The sequence below is a fragment of the Cyrtonyx montezumae genome, unplaced genomic scaffold, assembly GCF_038088225.1.
Source record: "Cyrtonyx montezumae isolate F1298 unplaced genomic scaffold, pur_monq_1.0 scaffold_3, whole genome shotgun sequence".
Lineage (NCBI taxonomy): Eukaryota > Metazoa > Chordata > Aves > Galliformes > Odontophoridae > Cyrtonyx > Cyrtonyx montezumae.
Genome location: NW_027072034.1, coordinates 14,132,912 through 14,147,939, shown reverse-complemented (window position 1 = coordinate 14,147,939; position 15,028 = coordinate 14,132,912). Strand labels below are relative to the sequence as shown.

At 35.3% G+C, this 15,028-nt stretch overlaps 1 protein-coding gene across 1 annotated transcript in view; it reads right to left on the bottom strand.

Moving 5' to 3' along the window:
* Positions 1-5,454: 5,454 nt before the first annotated feature.
* SCEL (sciellin) overlaps positions 5,455-15,028 on the bottom strand; it is a 49,064-nt gene continuing 39,490 nt past the window's right edge. Inside the window, exons 14-18 of the mRNA XM_065743969.1 lie at positions 14,084-14,173; positions 12,300-12,374; positions 10,953-11,061; positions 8,330-8,432; positions 5,455-7,534 (exon numbers count right to left, since the gene is read on the bottom strand). Coding sequence (XP_065600041.1) covers positions 7,518-7,534; positions 8,330-8,432; positions 10,953-11,061; positions 12,300-12,374; positions 14,084-14,173 — 394 coding nt within the window. The 3' untranslated portion in view covers positions 5,455-7,517. The remainder of the gene's footprint in view (positions 7,535-8,329; positions 8,433-10,952; positions 11,062-12,299; positions 12,375-14,083; positions 14,174-15,028) is intronic.

Below are 15,028 nucleotides of genomic sequence, written 5' to 3'. Positions count from 1 at the left end.
ACCCAGAACACATAAGCTCTTTACAAACCAAATAAAAACTTCATGATTCTATTCCTTCTTTTTTTTTTGTTTAAGTTACAGATAAAATATATTTTAACTCCAATCTCAAATCCTAGAACACCCATCAAACCTGTTATTCCTGGACCTGAGAGACTGTGGTAGCAGAAAAGGTGCTGATTTTGGCTACTTACATGGCCTATTGGAGTAGAAATGTGTGAATCAGTATAGCTGCTGATAGGCTCCCAATGCAGAGAACAAAGAAGCAGGAAAGTCTGCAGATCCCATCTGCTCTTCTCTGATAATAAGCCTGTTGCTTTATTCCGTAATAGCTGCAGGCTGGACCTGCCTTTCAGGCAAGCCAGTAAAGAATTAATTGCAGTAATCCAGTCTGAGCTACACAAAGGATGTATTACAATAAGGTCAGAGCACGGATGGTAACCTCCATGTCTGGTGAGGTTTTAAAGAGCAGTTCCAGTTCGAAAAATGTCTGTGAAAGTCACTTTACAGAAATTTAGCCCCTAACACAGCAGCAGCAGTCCATCTAACCAGTGACCAGTAACAAAGGCAGAGAGTAGCTGCTTAGGAAAGGTATATGAGAAACAAGAAAAATATTGAGAGGCTCTGTCCAGCTCTCTGTAGTCAGTGGACTGGGACATCTGGACCATTTCTTTTTTATAGCCACCAGTGTGTAATAATGTTACGTTTTGCTGAGACCCATTTTAAAACCATTTATATGTTAGGAACACCCCGTGGCAATTAGCACTGCAATTTAATTACGTATTGTAAGAAAAGCTACTTCCTATTATCTGCTTTAAATCTGCTGCCTAGTAATATAATTGGGTGCCTCTTAGTTCTGTTTTTCTAAGACAGAATGATTAATCACTCTCTATTCAGGTTTTCTTTATCATTCATGACTTATAAAACTCGGTCACTTCTCTTCCAAGCTGACAAGCCCTCATTTATAGAGCCTTGCCCCCACAGAAGCCAGGCTGTGCCTCCCGTTCTTTCCCTCCATAATGAAAACCGAATTTTCCAACCCATTGTTTCCTTTTTATTAGTAGTCCTTGTTTTCGTATATCGTCATAGCTTAGGGAAAGACTGAAAATTTTCTTATACATCCAAATATATTCAGTTAAAAAAAAACAAAAACAAACAAAAAAAACCCACCTTACCCAAAAACATATTATTGCCTTTAGAAACATTCATATATTCATGATCACACCTTGTCTTCAAAAAGCTGTATAGAATCTCCTCCAGTATATCATACCAGATGCTTGTGTATTCCATTATGTATTGTAATTGGTACAAATTGCCTTGATAGAAAAGTCAGATTAACTGAAATATGGTTCCACAGAGCAGCTTTCATATTTATTCAGGTCCAGTGTCACAGCTGATGTTTCCAATTCACTTGGCACCAGGCATGCTCTGAGTGGTAGGTTAAATGCCTGTGAGAAGTTCAACGTTGGTACACTTGAGCTTCAGTCTATTCCTAGAAATTTATTATTGTTAGATTTACAGATTTGCTCAAATGCACCGGAGTAGATAAACGTTTTCCTGGAATTATGGTGTGGATTCTTCTCAATCAATGTCTCTTGCAAACATTTTGCCTTTGTAGTTGTTACTTTCAATTTTCTGTTAATTGACTTTATAATTTTTATAAATTTTCTCTTTTTAAACTACTGTAATTCTTCTTGACACTGTTTTTTTTTTCCCCTATTAAATTAATATTAAGCTTAGCTACATTGAAATCACTGTTAGCATATATTTTCCATGGAATTAAGTCCAAAACTGCATCACTTTCTGTGAAACCCAGTTGCTCCAGAAAATCAGTAGTTATGGTATCTAAAATATTGTCTGTGTATCAAACATAGAGATAGTACTAGTTTATAGGTCCATCTGAATGGAACAAGATACTTGCAGTTTGAGTACTATTTTGTTTTGACTCATCAGTTCCATATGAAATCACTGTGGCTTGCAAATCCGTTAACCCTTCCCTTACCTTATCAGCCATATTCAAAAAGCATTGACCTGAGTCAGCACAGATTGTTTCTTTCTTACGAGTTTTCATCAAGAATGACAGAAATACAGCCAATCTCTAGGTGGATAAAAAAACGTGGCACACATTTTGCTAGATGAGGGAATTGAGTGTACCCTCAGTAAGTTTGCAGATGACACCAAGTTGGGAGGATGTGTCAATCTGCCTGAGGGTAGGGAGGCCCTTCAGAGGGATTTGGATAGGCTGAACAGCTGGGCTGAGCTCAATGGGATGAGGTTCAATAAGGCCAAGTGCCGGGTCCTGCACTTTGGACACAATAACCCCATGCAATGCTATAGGCTTGGGGCAGAATGGCTTGAAGAATGTAGAGAGGAAAAGGACCTGGGGGTGTTGGTTGATGCTCAGCTTAACATGAGCCGGCAGTGTGCCCAGGTGGCCAAGAAGGCCAACAGCATCCTGGCCTGTATTAGAAATAGTGTAGCCAGCAGGAGCAGGGAGGTGATCATCCCCCTGTACTCAGCTCTGGTACGGCCACACCTCGAGTACTGTGTTCAGTTTTGGGCCCCTCACTACAAGAAGGACATTGAGGCCCTGGAGCGTGTTCAGAGAAGGGCAACAAAACTGGTGAGGGGTCTGGAGCACAAGTCTTATGAGGAGCGGCTGAGGGAGCTGGGATTGTTCAGTCTGGAGAAGAGGAGGCTCAGAGGAGACCTTATTGCACTCTACCACTTCCTGAAGGGGGTTTGCTTTGAGGAGGGGGTGGGCCTCTTCTCCCTGATAAATAACGACAGGACGAGAGGGAATGGCCACAAGTTGCGCCGGGGAAGATTTAGATTAGACCTGAGGAAACATTTTTTCTCTGAAAGAGTGGTCAGGCACTGGAATGGCCTGCCTAGGGAGGTGGTTGAGGCACCATCCCTAGCGCTGTTCAAGAAGCGTTTAGATGAGGTGCTAAGGGATTTGATTTAGTAGTTGGGTAGGGATGGTGATAGGAGGATGGTTGGACTAGATGATCTTGTAGGTCCTTTCCAACCTTATGAACCTATGAACCTAACAATTCAGTTTTCAATTTGATATTTCTTCACGGAACAGCGAATGTTGGCAGAAGAAAAATGCCTTCACGATGAGACAGCCAGATAATCATGGCATTCAGAAATTATTGTTCTTTTATTTATTTTTTAATCTTTTCAGAGTATGAAGTTTTAAAATGTTTGCTGCCATTGCTTTGACCATAAAATGTTTGCTTCCATTGCTTTGACCATAACAGCTGTCTGAGAGTACTAAGCTGATACCTGATGACTACACAGCGATGCAAAGGCTGAGACAAGAGCTTTTGTCCTGGTTATACACAGATATTGATTCTAATGGGCCAACACCAAGTCTTGGCACAGGTTATATGATACTGTAGCTGTCAATTTATAACTCACATAAGGTAAGAAAGCTCTGAAAACTGGTGAATTATAGGTTGCTTGCTTGGAAAGGGAAGTGAAATCTGTTTTCCTTGACCCACATCCAGAGATGCAGCAGTACCACCCACAGGCCACTGCTATGCTGGGCACTGCATGGACAGAGGAAATTAGTTCCTGTATAGCAGAGTTCAGAGGCAAAGAATAGGAAAGATTATATGAAGGTTTAAAAGAGATCATCCTCTGAAGGCATTTCTAGTACTCTCAAATGAAACTCCCAACCTCTCATTACATCACTATCCTGTTCCAGCCAAAGCTGAGTGCAGGCAGCTCCTCTAATGATGCTAGAGAGGAGCACGACATTAACAGAGATAAGCAGAGAATCATTAAGGCTGCTTTTAATTATGAATTAGACCACTTGACTCAAAGAAATTCCAGAATGTTCTCTTTGCTTCTGGGACTTTTTCCATATTTTCTACTTAATGGCAATTCCTGAGGAGTCATTAGGCATACAGATAGCAAGTGTGCAGGCTGTCCAAATAACCTGTGGTCCATAGCCTGTATGAATTCAGCCCACACAGGTCATGGAACATGTCAAAAACATGAATGGAAACATATTTTATTTCACGCACCAGAGTCTTAAACAACCTGGTTAAAACATAGGTAATGCTGGGGAGAAATTTATCTTGTCTCTCCTACTTTCTTGGCAGTGCCCTTTTGAAAGAGAACACTCCAATATCCATGTTTTTAAAAGATGAGAGTTTTGAGGGTGTCCAATATTAGCAAATCTGCAGATTCTTCTTCCAGAATGCATGGAGTGTTTCTTAAGTCTTCATTTTACTGATGTGTGAGAGAAGAATTGAGTTGCTTAGGCCACAGCACTTTGAAGACTTTGAAGGCAAAGAAGGAAATATTAAATGGCCTTAAGACCTCTGAGATTATTCATCAGATATACAATTAAACAGAACATTTCTAGTCAACAGTTTCAGGCTTTGGCACATCAAACCTATCTAGGTGTTAAGTGTCTTTATCCACTGTCTTTATGGAGTGAAGTGTGTCTCTTCTGTTAAGCTGGGGTGAAGAAAAATTAGGTGATCTAGTGCAGAAGAAGGGAGAAAAGAAAGCTACACTTCTCCCCCGTAGTCTGATACTTGTTTGACTAGAAGCTATAACTGTCTCCTAGGGTAACAGAGGAGTTGCTATGAACAACAAATACCCATGATCTAAAAGGAAAAACAACCAGTAAAACTGGTTGTTTTCATCCTAAATAAAAGGATTATGTTAAAATACCAAGAGAGGAAAGTGTGTAACATTCTGAGGAGATACACACTGAACGTGTGAATCTTCCAACACAACATGCATTTCTGTACCAAGGAGAAATGCACAGAGCTGACCTACTGAAGAAAAGCAATGACTCTTTGCAGGTGACCACGTTTTCACAAGCTAAGAGGCTCTATGTAGTAAGAGAGACCATGTCTTGTCAAACTCATAGTGACATTTATTAAAAGAGAAAAAAGACTAGAAGACAATATTAATGTGTTTGTCACTTTGCTTCAAGCAAAGACTGAGTATTCTGTAAGAAACCATATAGGATACAGCAGAATACAGTACAATGGTGTAACAGTTCTTGTGATGCTCCTTCTACTTGTAAACATCAGTAATTTTGATGCTATCTACATTTATATGCATGAACAATCTTTTTCCCCTGTAGAGCTATACCCAAGATTTGCAAAAGAAAGTATCCATTACACGTGGAGAAAATGGGCCTGATGAATCACAAAATCCCACATAATTTAGTACATCACCTCTCAATACAGCTTTTCGGTCTAATTTGATGCATTATTGAAGATAACGCATTCATTAAAACAGCTGCCAGCAAACTGCTCATTTGGATAGTTTCATGGAAGTACCAGTCAAAGAGAAATAAAACACCACATGCTAATGATATGCAAAAAAAGGACAAAAAACAATTACGTCTTGATACATCACTATTGAGATGTTAATGTGATTTTCTTTAATGAATACTGTTATCTATGCTTTTATACAGTAAATATCAAACATCACAAAAACAGTGTTTCTTTTCAGGAAAATTACAACATGCAATAATTTTAATAAAAATAATCCACACTGCAAAATAGCCAGGGCTGTTCAGCAAGGATGAATTAATGGGCACAGAACTATTATTTATTATTTCTGCATTGCTACTTCTCTGTCAGTGAGCACTTAAGTAGCAGATACTTGGCTCCAGAGTTTTGTCCTGGTTTCTCAAACACGGGGATGTACTGGATTTTAATGTGCTCAGGTGAATATCCAACAACTTCCATTGTAATTTAGCCTTAGAAATAGCTGTTGGTCTCCAAACAGGACCACATTTGTCACCCAATATTAAAACTCCTCTATGGATTTTCTCCACAGGTTGTGTAAGTCTCATTACCCTGGTAAAGCACAAGGTTATATCAAGAATAGTTTAACAAGAGCATGTCATCAGCAATGGACACACAATAGAAAAATATTTATAATAATAAATTTTCTAAGGGCACTGCCATTAATTCATAATCATTTCTCTTACAAATAATCACCTACTCTTACATGATTCCTTTTCACATAAGAGCATGTACATGCTTTAAGCTGGCTGCATCATTATTCATTTGAGGGCCTGATGGTTTAGATCACACAGAAATTCTTACCTCCTGTCTCTACTAGAGCAGCTGCAAACAAGAAGAGGAAATCTGGCTGTGACAGACATTCAACAGTCTAACATTAATCTATGGATTTGACACTTTGCAGTTTTCTAAGCTCTGCTAAGGTCCAGGATCCTCCAAGCACTCAACACTGTCACAGTCATACCTAAGAAGTCCTTTCAGCTGTGAGGTAATGGAGGAAAATCAGTTCTCAATACTGCGGTCTAAAACACCTCAAATTATAGAATAGCAGTAGATGCTTTTGTTTTGTGCAGTAAGCCACTGAAATAATTATACTAGGTAATTAAGACAAGTAACAATTAAGTGTTGCAGAGGCATAACAGAGAATGAACTCTTCTTTCAGTTTCTGTACTTCAATAGATATACACTGTCCAAAAAAAATAAAAAATAAAGCTTTCAATGTAGGCTCAAGAGAAGGAGTTCATTTGCCCTGATGCAGATGTCCAGAAATAGGAACAATTTACCCCAGATTCCTTTGTAAACAGTGAAAAGTAAAACATCTGTTCATAACATGGTTAACCTCATAATGAAATAGATGCTTTCAATCTTACCAATCACTTCCTCAAAGTATCTACTTCCACACTTTAGATGTTTAAATTTAGAAGAGATGAATCCATCCCAGATATTTAGACAGGCAGCTTAATAGAGTAGGAAAGATAAATACATCTTAATGTCAGGCAAAGGATGTATTCTGAGATTTCTTGGCAACTATGAAGAGTGCTCTTCTTAAAAAAAAATACAACTGGTAATACAATAGTTATCAGGACTAAAGACGTGGAGTGGGATACTACTGAGATAACTCACCTAATAGTTTTTTGTTTCTAACACCTCTGTCATTAATAAAAAGAGATGTAATTTCCAGAGATATTTGTACCATCTTAAAATTTAAATTATTTGGGAAGAATCTTTCTCTTGAAATTCATGTCTGTCTCCAAAGGATGAAGAAGAACCCACCTCATTCTATATGAAACCAGTATTTTAAATTGCACAAACGACTTTGAGATGGTTAATCATAGATGAGATAAATTCCTTTTGTGCTTCACAAAGATAAGAGTTTCTCATTTCTAAGGAGATATGGTTGCAATAAAAAGAATAAACAGCCTTCAGAACTGATGTGTAAGAATGTCCTACTATTCAGAATATTTCAATAAATTATCATTAGTTTTACATACAGTTTATCAATTTCACAGATCTGATGAATATACTGAATGACCTCTAGTCTTGCCTTCTAGAATGTCTGTATGAAAAGGCATCTAAATTCTCATGGTATTCATCCCTTTGTGAACCATGCACTAGAGTATTTATTTCTAGAAATAAAAATTGTTCGTGTTCCTCAGCAGTTTGAAGTAACAGGCCAATACACTTAACTAAACACTAGTGGAACTTCTTTGCCGCACTTTCTGTATGTCAAAATTAGTAGATCCATTTTTCTGCAAGAGAAAAAAAAATGATTAGAGATGCCAAATACATAAGCATTCTCTAAATGTCACACAATTAAAATTTTCATCCTTTTTTTTTTTTCTTAGAAAAACTAATTTTTTTTTCTTAGAAAACTGATTGGAGTCTGGCTATCACATCTTATCATTTGCTGAAATATGACATATAAATTTATAACACACTATGCATACTTTTGGTATTTCTTTCTACAGTTTTGTAACAGTCACAATGCCTTAATTTTAAAGTATGATTAAATATGATTAATTGTAAAATTCACTCTTCCCATCAAGTTTTGCACTGTCTTAATAACTTAGTTCTTTAACAACACAAATTGATTAATTTCAGATTACATAATCTTTTAAAACAAACAAATTTAAAAAAGGCCCATAGGGCGACAGTATCTTATTATAACATTTCATCTAGGTTTAAGTTTCTCTTTATTTTTACAGAAGTACTAATTTATAATATTATGAATTAATAACTGCCATGAACAAAGAAGACTTAAAGTCTAACACCTTCTAGAGAAGTTAATGAAATAAAGGCTTAATTCGTTACCACTTTGCATATTTGTTAACTCACTATACTCCTCACAAGGTAAAGAATGTCAGTCACAGTGTAATATTTTCATTATAGTTTAATAGATTTTGTAATTTCTCTTTTTCTTTGCCATACTTTGAAAAGGTTTGCTTACACAGGTATAAGCAAACGCAACCATCTTGTTTTAATATACTGAAGTTATCTGAATGTTTCTTACATTTTTTGCCTCTGTTCCATATGATACATCTTACCCTTAATTTTGGAGTAGCAGAGCTCACAATGGACAGTTTGTCTGTAAATCCAAACACTGTCTCCTGCTTTCAGATCTTCCAGTGGTCTTTTGCATACTTCACACTTCAAAGCACAAGTGAAAGTAAAAATAATTAAAATAAAGCCCTTCACTACTATTCATTTCCAGCATACTCTTCCATAAAGCAGATATACTCAGTCCAGAACAGCACTTATGAGTAACATAGCATCATGAAATCCAGACTCTAAAAAAGAACTGTCATGAAATAAACTATATCTAAAAATACAACTTTTAGAACTCTAAAAGTCACATATCTGAGCCTCAGCTGGTTCCCTAGGTTCTATTTATCATCACTAACCACATCTCCCTCAGACATTTCCAGAGGGTAATTTCTATCTTAACTTAGAATTTAATTCTAAAATAAGATGATTCACAATCTCAAGATCCCTCTTTGTTTTCACTGAGTAAAGGAAGCATGATTAAACATCCAACTCAGAGTAGTTCTCAAGGACTCTAAACTTTCTTATTTTAAAAGGATTTATAATACATTATCTTAACCAGTGTATATTTCCCATTTTTGTAGAATCCAGAAATTTCTTTAACAAATATATGAAAAAGCTAATTTTGGGGATACAGACATATTTTCCTTGCTTCACACACATATGAAACTGCACAGATAAAAAAGACTGACATCCCAAGGTCACAAGGAGAGCCTACAGTGTATGAAGAAGCACTGTCATCCTACCAACAGAATAGAATTTTGACCCCCAGATCAGTTTATTTATTTATTTATTTATTTGTTTATTTATTTATTTATTGCAATTGAATAAAAGGATGGAAAATTCTGATTTCTTTGGATATCTTATCTGCTGATAAGTGAAAATGAGAGTTATTTTCACAGCTCATTTCGAGTAACTAGATTGTTAGCTGCCCCAGAAGGGCTTTCTATAATTTTCACGATGGCTGTCTGTTCAGATAAATTTCATTTAAAAATCATTATTAAAATAAAAATATAACAGTCCTATTCATAACATCTGTTTGCATCTAAATGAAGAAAGAAACTGTGTATGTTCAAGACTATGAACATAAAGACAAAGCAATCTATCAGATCCAGAATCCAGACAAAATGGAATTACCTTACTTCTCACATGCTCATTAGAGCTAAAGTGGAATTGAAACTGAGTACTAAGTATTGACCAGTGTAATGTGTTAGACCACAAAAGATCACTTTGCTCTTTTCTTTTTCTTTTTTTTTTTCCTCTTCTGCAGAACTATGTCTTTCTATATTTTTCTTATAAAATCTACTCGTATCAAGGTACTATAAAAACTTATCGGTCTCTCATTTTACATTTCCTTGTATAAATAACCAAGATAGATGATGAGAATACCTTCAAAACTTGAATAATCAAAATCAACTAGCATTTCTATACAGACGAAGCGGTCTAGAACTTGTATTATTTGCTCACAAACTTTTGGTGCATACATTTACAAAGGAAGAAAGACCTGTAAATGTCTTTCAAATGCAAATATCTAATGTACTTAGTATTTATAAGAAGATAAATGAACATTAATGATGAGGCATCGCACTACATATCTAAGTATACAACTGTAAGCATGAATTTTCTGCCAATACTTTCATAAATGTTTAGTTGAAGATATCTTAAGCTGACTTTCGCTGGCCAAACGTTGCCATTTGGGAATATGCAGCAAAAAGAATATCATCTAATCAGTAAGCTTAAATATTTTAAAAATAATTCAGTTGATAACAACAGGAGATGTTATCACTCCAAACTGCAGTAAAATATAATTCCTCTTTATGTGGGTTCATCCATCTAGAAAGAATGGAAGCAAACCACAATTTGTAATAACAACTCTGAGGAAGTATTACATAAGTGAGTGCCAGAGAAGAAATTGCATTGCTAGAGCTCACTATTGTGGTTTGGGTGACTTTTTTTGCAATAGCTGTGGAAAAGAATAGCTCTGAGAAACTATGGAAGACTGGGCAGAATGTCATCTATGCTAATGAGGTGATTTTCGTGAGTATTTTTTGTTACAACAACAAATCATAAATGGAGATGCAAGCAGAATTAAGATTATTTTATCCTACAGCAGGAACTCACCATAGCAACAAAATTTTAACTGATACTTTGATCCTGATGGGAAAGTGATTTCACCTCTGTTACTTATGTAAATTCTTCCAATTAGTGCCTTTGATATGGCTTTAACCAAGAAAATCCACAAAACTTCAAAAAAAAAAAAAAGAAGAAAAAGATTTTACAGTATGATTAAACTGTAAATAGGGTATAATTCATTTGATTGGTCTGGAAGTGTGTATAACTGAAGGCTTATTAATATGAGTAACATTCAGTATATGTTCTGCTGCGTCCTTTATCCTCATGGGTGCAAGAGAAAGAAAGGAGAGGCAAGGATAGGGAGAGGTAAAGGACTGAGGAGGAAAGAGAGAGACTAGAGGCGAGTAATTCCTAGATTAATCTTCTCCTTCAGTGTGCAAGTCTTCCTCTTCTCCCAGACCTAGGACCTAAATATTTGCTTATTTTATGTGTAACATAATGTAGGTATTACATTTAAATTTTCTTTCATAGTAGTAGGTGAAATCTTCTTACCTTGAAGCAAGTTGAATGACAGCAAATTTGCAAGGCATCTAAGATCATTTTGGCATCTATGCCCAAGGGCTTCCTGCAGTATGTACATATATCTTTTCCAATTATACTCCTGTGTATATAATATAAAATCAGCTGTCAGAAAAAGAGCTACCAAGAAATCTCAAGGAGAAAATTGATAAGCTTAGCTAATTGTGTGGGAAAGTCTGTACAGTGACCATAAATGGAAAAAAAGTCAAGTGCACATTTATCCTATTCTAGTTGGCATTAGTAATACACATGCTCTTGTGATGAGCAAATTGATGAGCATAATTACCAAATAGCAAAAATACTTAGACAGAAATAATGGTCTTCTTTGATAACTGAATGATTTCAAACAGTAAGGAGACATCAGTAAGCTGCTGAATGTCTAGGAGCACATACACTTAGTGGGGATGAAGTAGAAGGTAACAAATAGAATATTTTAACTGAAAAAGTAAATTTGTAGTCAAATTTAAATTGAGGTGCCTGGAAACATTTTTATTTACAGCACTGCAGACAAAATCTGACTTTTCAAGGCAGCTATATAGGACATATAGCATTTATAACAAAATTAATGTTTTAAAATATTTTCTCTGTTCTTTTTGCATCCTTGTAAGTCATCAGTCTATATATTATCTGCATACAACTGTTGGTGCCGCTTCTGTATTATAAAATTAACTGATCCTGCTCCTTTCCAGTCTGTCATAAAACACTGTATTCATTTCTTAATCGTCCCCAGAGTTTCTTGTACTTACATTGGAAAGGATACAAGTTTTTATGATTCTATATATTTCCAAGTACTGGAAATATCCAAATTATCTGAACTAAAATCAGTGAGCACATTTAATTTTTTTTTTCTGCCCAAGAGATAAGATATTACTGATTTGAGCAAATATTCTTCTATATTTGGGAAAACATTTACTGGTGTGAAAACATGAAATTTTTAATCAGCATTATCATGTGAACCTATTCTCTCACATCTGGGCTTAAACTTGGTCACATAGACACTATTTTCACAAAGGAATGAGAGTAAGTAGCTGGCAGAGTTGGAAATCTACAGAATCACAAATCCAACTCTACCACGTAAGTCCCTGGCTATTGTTTCTAGATGTTTTATATGCCAGCTCTAACAAGCCTACTTAATATTAGGCTGCCAAACCATGGTAATGATTTGATGACAAGATCCCATTGAAAGGGAGCTCTGTATGAAAAGCTGTCTGACTAGCGTAATGATGACTTCCACTGCTCTCTTTTGTCTGAACACCTGAAAAGCTAATGTAAAACATCTGTGTCCTTTGATACTGCATAACGTTATTAATGTGTACTTACTGATCAGAAGTAGAGTAAACAGTTTTGATAGTATTTCCAGTTATATTTTCTTCATAGGCACGAAGTGATGAATTTCTGCAAGGCAGTAAGTACATAAAAATTACTAAACGGTACTTTTTAAAGGCTTCACTACACTGATCATATGGAAATTAAACAACTGTAACATCCTTGTAAAAAATTCAACACGTTTAATGATGAGATCTTTTTTCTTTTTTTTTCTTTTCCTTTTTCTTTTCCTTTTTCTTTTCCCTTTTCTTTTTCTTTTTCTTTTTCTTTTTCTTTTTCTTTTTCTTTTTCTTTTTCTTTTTCTTTTTCTTTTTCTTTTTCTTTTTCTTTTTCTTTCTTTTTCTTTTTCTTTTTCTTTTTCTTTTTCTTTTTCTTTTTCTTTTTCTTTTTCTTTTTCTTTTTCTTTTTCTTTTTCTTTTTCTTTTTTTCTTTTTCTTTTTCTTTTTCTTTTTCTTTTTCTTTTTCCTTTTCCTTTCTCTTTCTCTTTTTCCTTTTCCTTTTTCTTTCTCTTTCTCTTTTTCTTTCTCTTTTTTCTTTTTTTTTTTTCAAAAATATACCAAATAAGAAAGTGTAACTTGGACATAAAGTGTCCCTATGCTATGTTCACTTGCTGTATGACTCTTTAGTATTTCAAAATGAAATTCACAGGACTGAGTGAAATCTACACTATGATATCAGTTTTACCTCTGCTCATACCTCAGACAAAATTATACTTATTATGAGATGGTGACATGCTGTATTTTCGCAATTTTTGCCTTCTTTCACTAGTCCTCAAATAACTGTCAAACAGCAAAAAAAAAAATACAGTATGTCTCTAGAAGTAGAATGAGAGTCTTTAAAATGCAGGATGTTTAATGTATGATTTGCATTCCTTACAATAATTGCGCTGTTCCTTATAGTCAGATTAGGAAAGAGTAGACTGAATTTAGCTGCCAGATCAGTTAATTCTTCCTTTTTTTTTTTTTTTCTTTTCTGGTTACTTAACTGTCAGTTTTGTTTGGAATGGGGACGAGCCAGTATATGACAGCTGAACAAGCCACCTTGTCATACATGTTTTGAACATTTCTGAACTGATTTAATTACCCTATTCTTTCAGAAATTCATAAGGTATATGGTAATTCATAGAATTATAGAATCACCAAGGTTGGAAAAGACCTCTAAGATCATCCAGTCCAACTGTCCACCAATCACCAATATTTCCCACTAAACCATGTCCCTCAGTACAACATCTAAATGTTTCATGAACACCTCCAGGGACAGCGACTCCAACACCTCCTTGGACAGCCCATTCCAGTGCCTGACCATTCCTTCAGAGAAGTTTCTCCTAACACCAATCTGAACCTACCCAGGTGCAACTTACCTGACTTTTTAGCATACTTTTGTTGTATTTCATTCTATGCAACACCAGAAATGCATTAAAATTACATAGCTAGTGAGAAACATGTTACAATTATTTTCTGTTTTACAGAACGTAATAATATTCTTGCCAATTAATAATAATGCAAGTCTAGTCCTGCCCACTCTATGCACTGAAGGTTTGCTTTGTGGGCTTCTATTCATTCAAGAGAAATTTGAAAGAGGCCTGGCATGATATCAGAGTCCATTGTGAGGTTTTCAAATATTCTGAAATTTCTTGCATGAAGATGGCATCTCATTATACACACACACACACACACACACACACACACATATATATATATACTTTGTTTGTTTGTTTGTTTGTTTTGCAAGAAATAACACTTTAAATGTAATGTTTCTCAATTCATTGTCCACTTTACCTGCTTTTTCTTTTGCTGTCACCGTGGCAGGTTACTTCTGGGACATTATTTGGAGCACTTGGAGGATTTTCATGTATTTGCTTAGTTATTCTAAAAAAAATAAATCAAAGTAAACAGTCTTCATAAACATCCTTTTCAACTACACAGTTTTCAGTTACACTTACAGCCATAAAATGAGAAGCTTATGTAAGTAACAACAGTTAAAGAAATCTACTGTTGTTAAACTGTTTCTTGTGGAAAACAACAGAATCACAGATCTGTAATTTATTTCTGTAATTTGCCCTCAGTTTATGCTAGTAGATAAATTTAAATCAGAAACTTCCCCTAACTTAAATGAACCCTAATTTCCTCTAAGTGCCTAGTGAGGTTTTCAGCTGTAAAAGAGTTTCAGTGGTTGATAATATTCTGCATGTTCTTAGCAATATTCCATGAGACCTTATTCTTTCTTTTACTGCATTTTAGTTCCAGATCATAAACTGAATATTTTATGTGGGTTTATATATACATATATATGTACATACATACATATATATACTAATGTTTCCATTAGTAATCATGAGCTAAACAGATATATAGACTCTTATTTCAACAAGCATGATTATTATTCAAGCAGAATAAACCTTGTCTTCTGCAATTTTAGATTCAGTAAAGATTATATGCTACCAAGAGGAATAAACCTTGTCAGATAAATTACAGGATTTAAGTAATAAGTGCTGATAATTTTCTTGACAATTTTACAAAGCAGCTCAGACAAAGGCTACTCTTGTTTGGTTCTGTCAAATGTTACATTCTGGAACAATTTGATGATTATAAGCCTTAACTCTGGATGTTTGGTCTGCATTTTGATTTATTTCAGTGAACTTGCCAAGGACTAAAGCTTTGCTAAATGAACCTCGCTCAGTGTTGGTCGTGGTTTTGTATGCACAGCATGCTGCATGAAGCAGC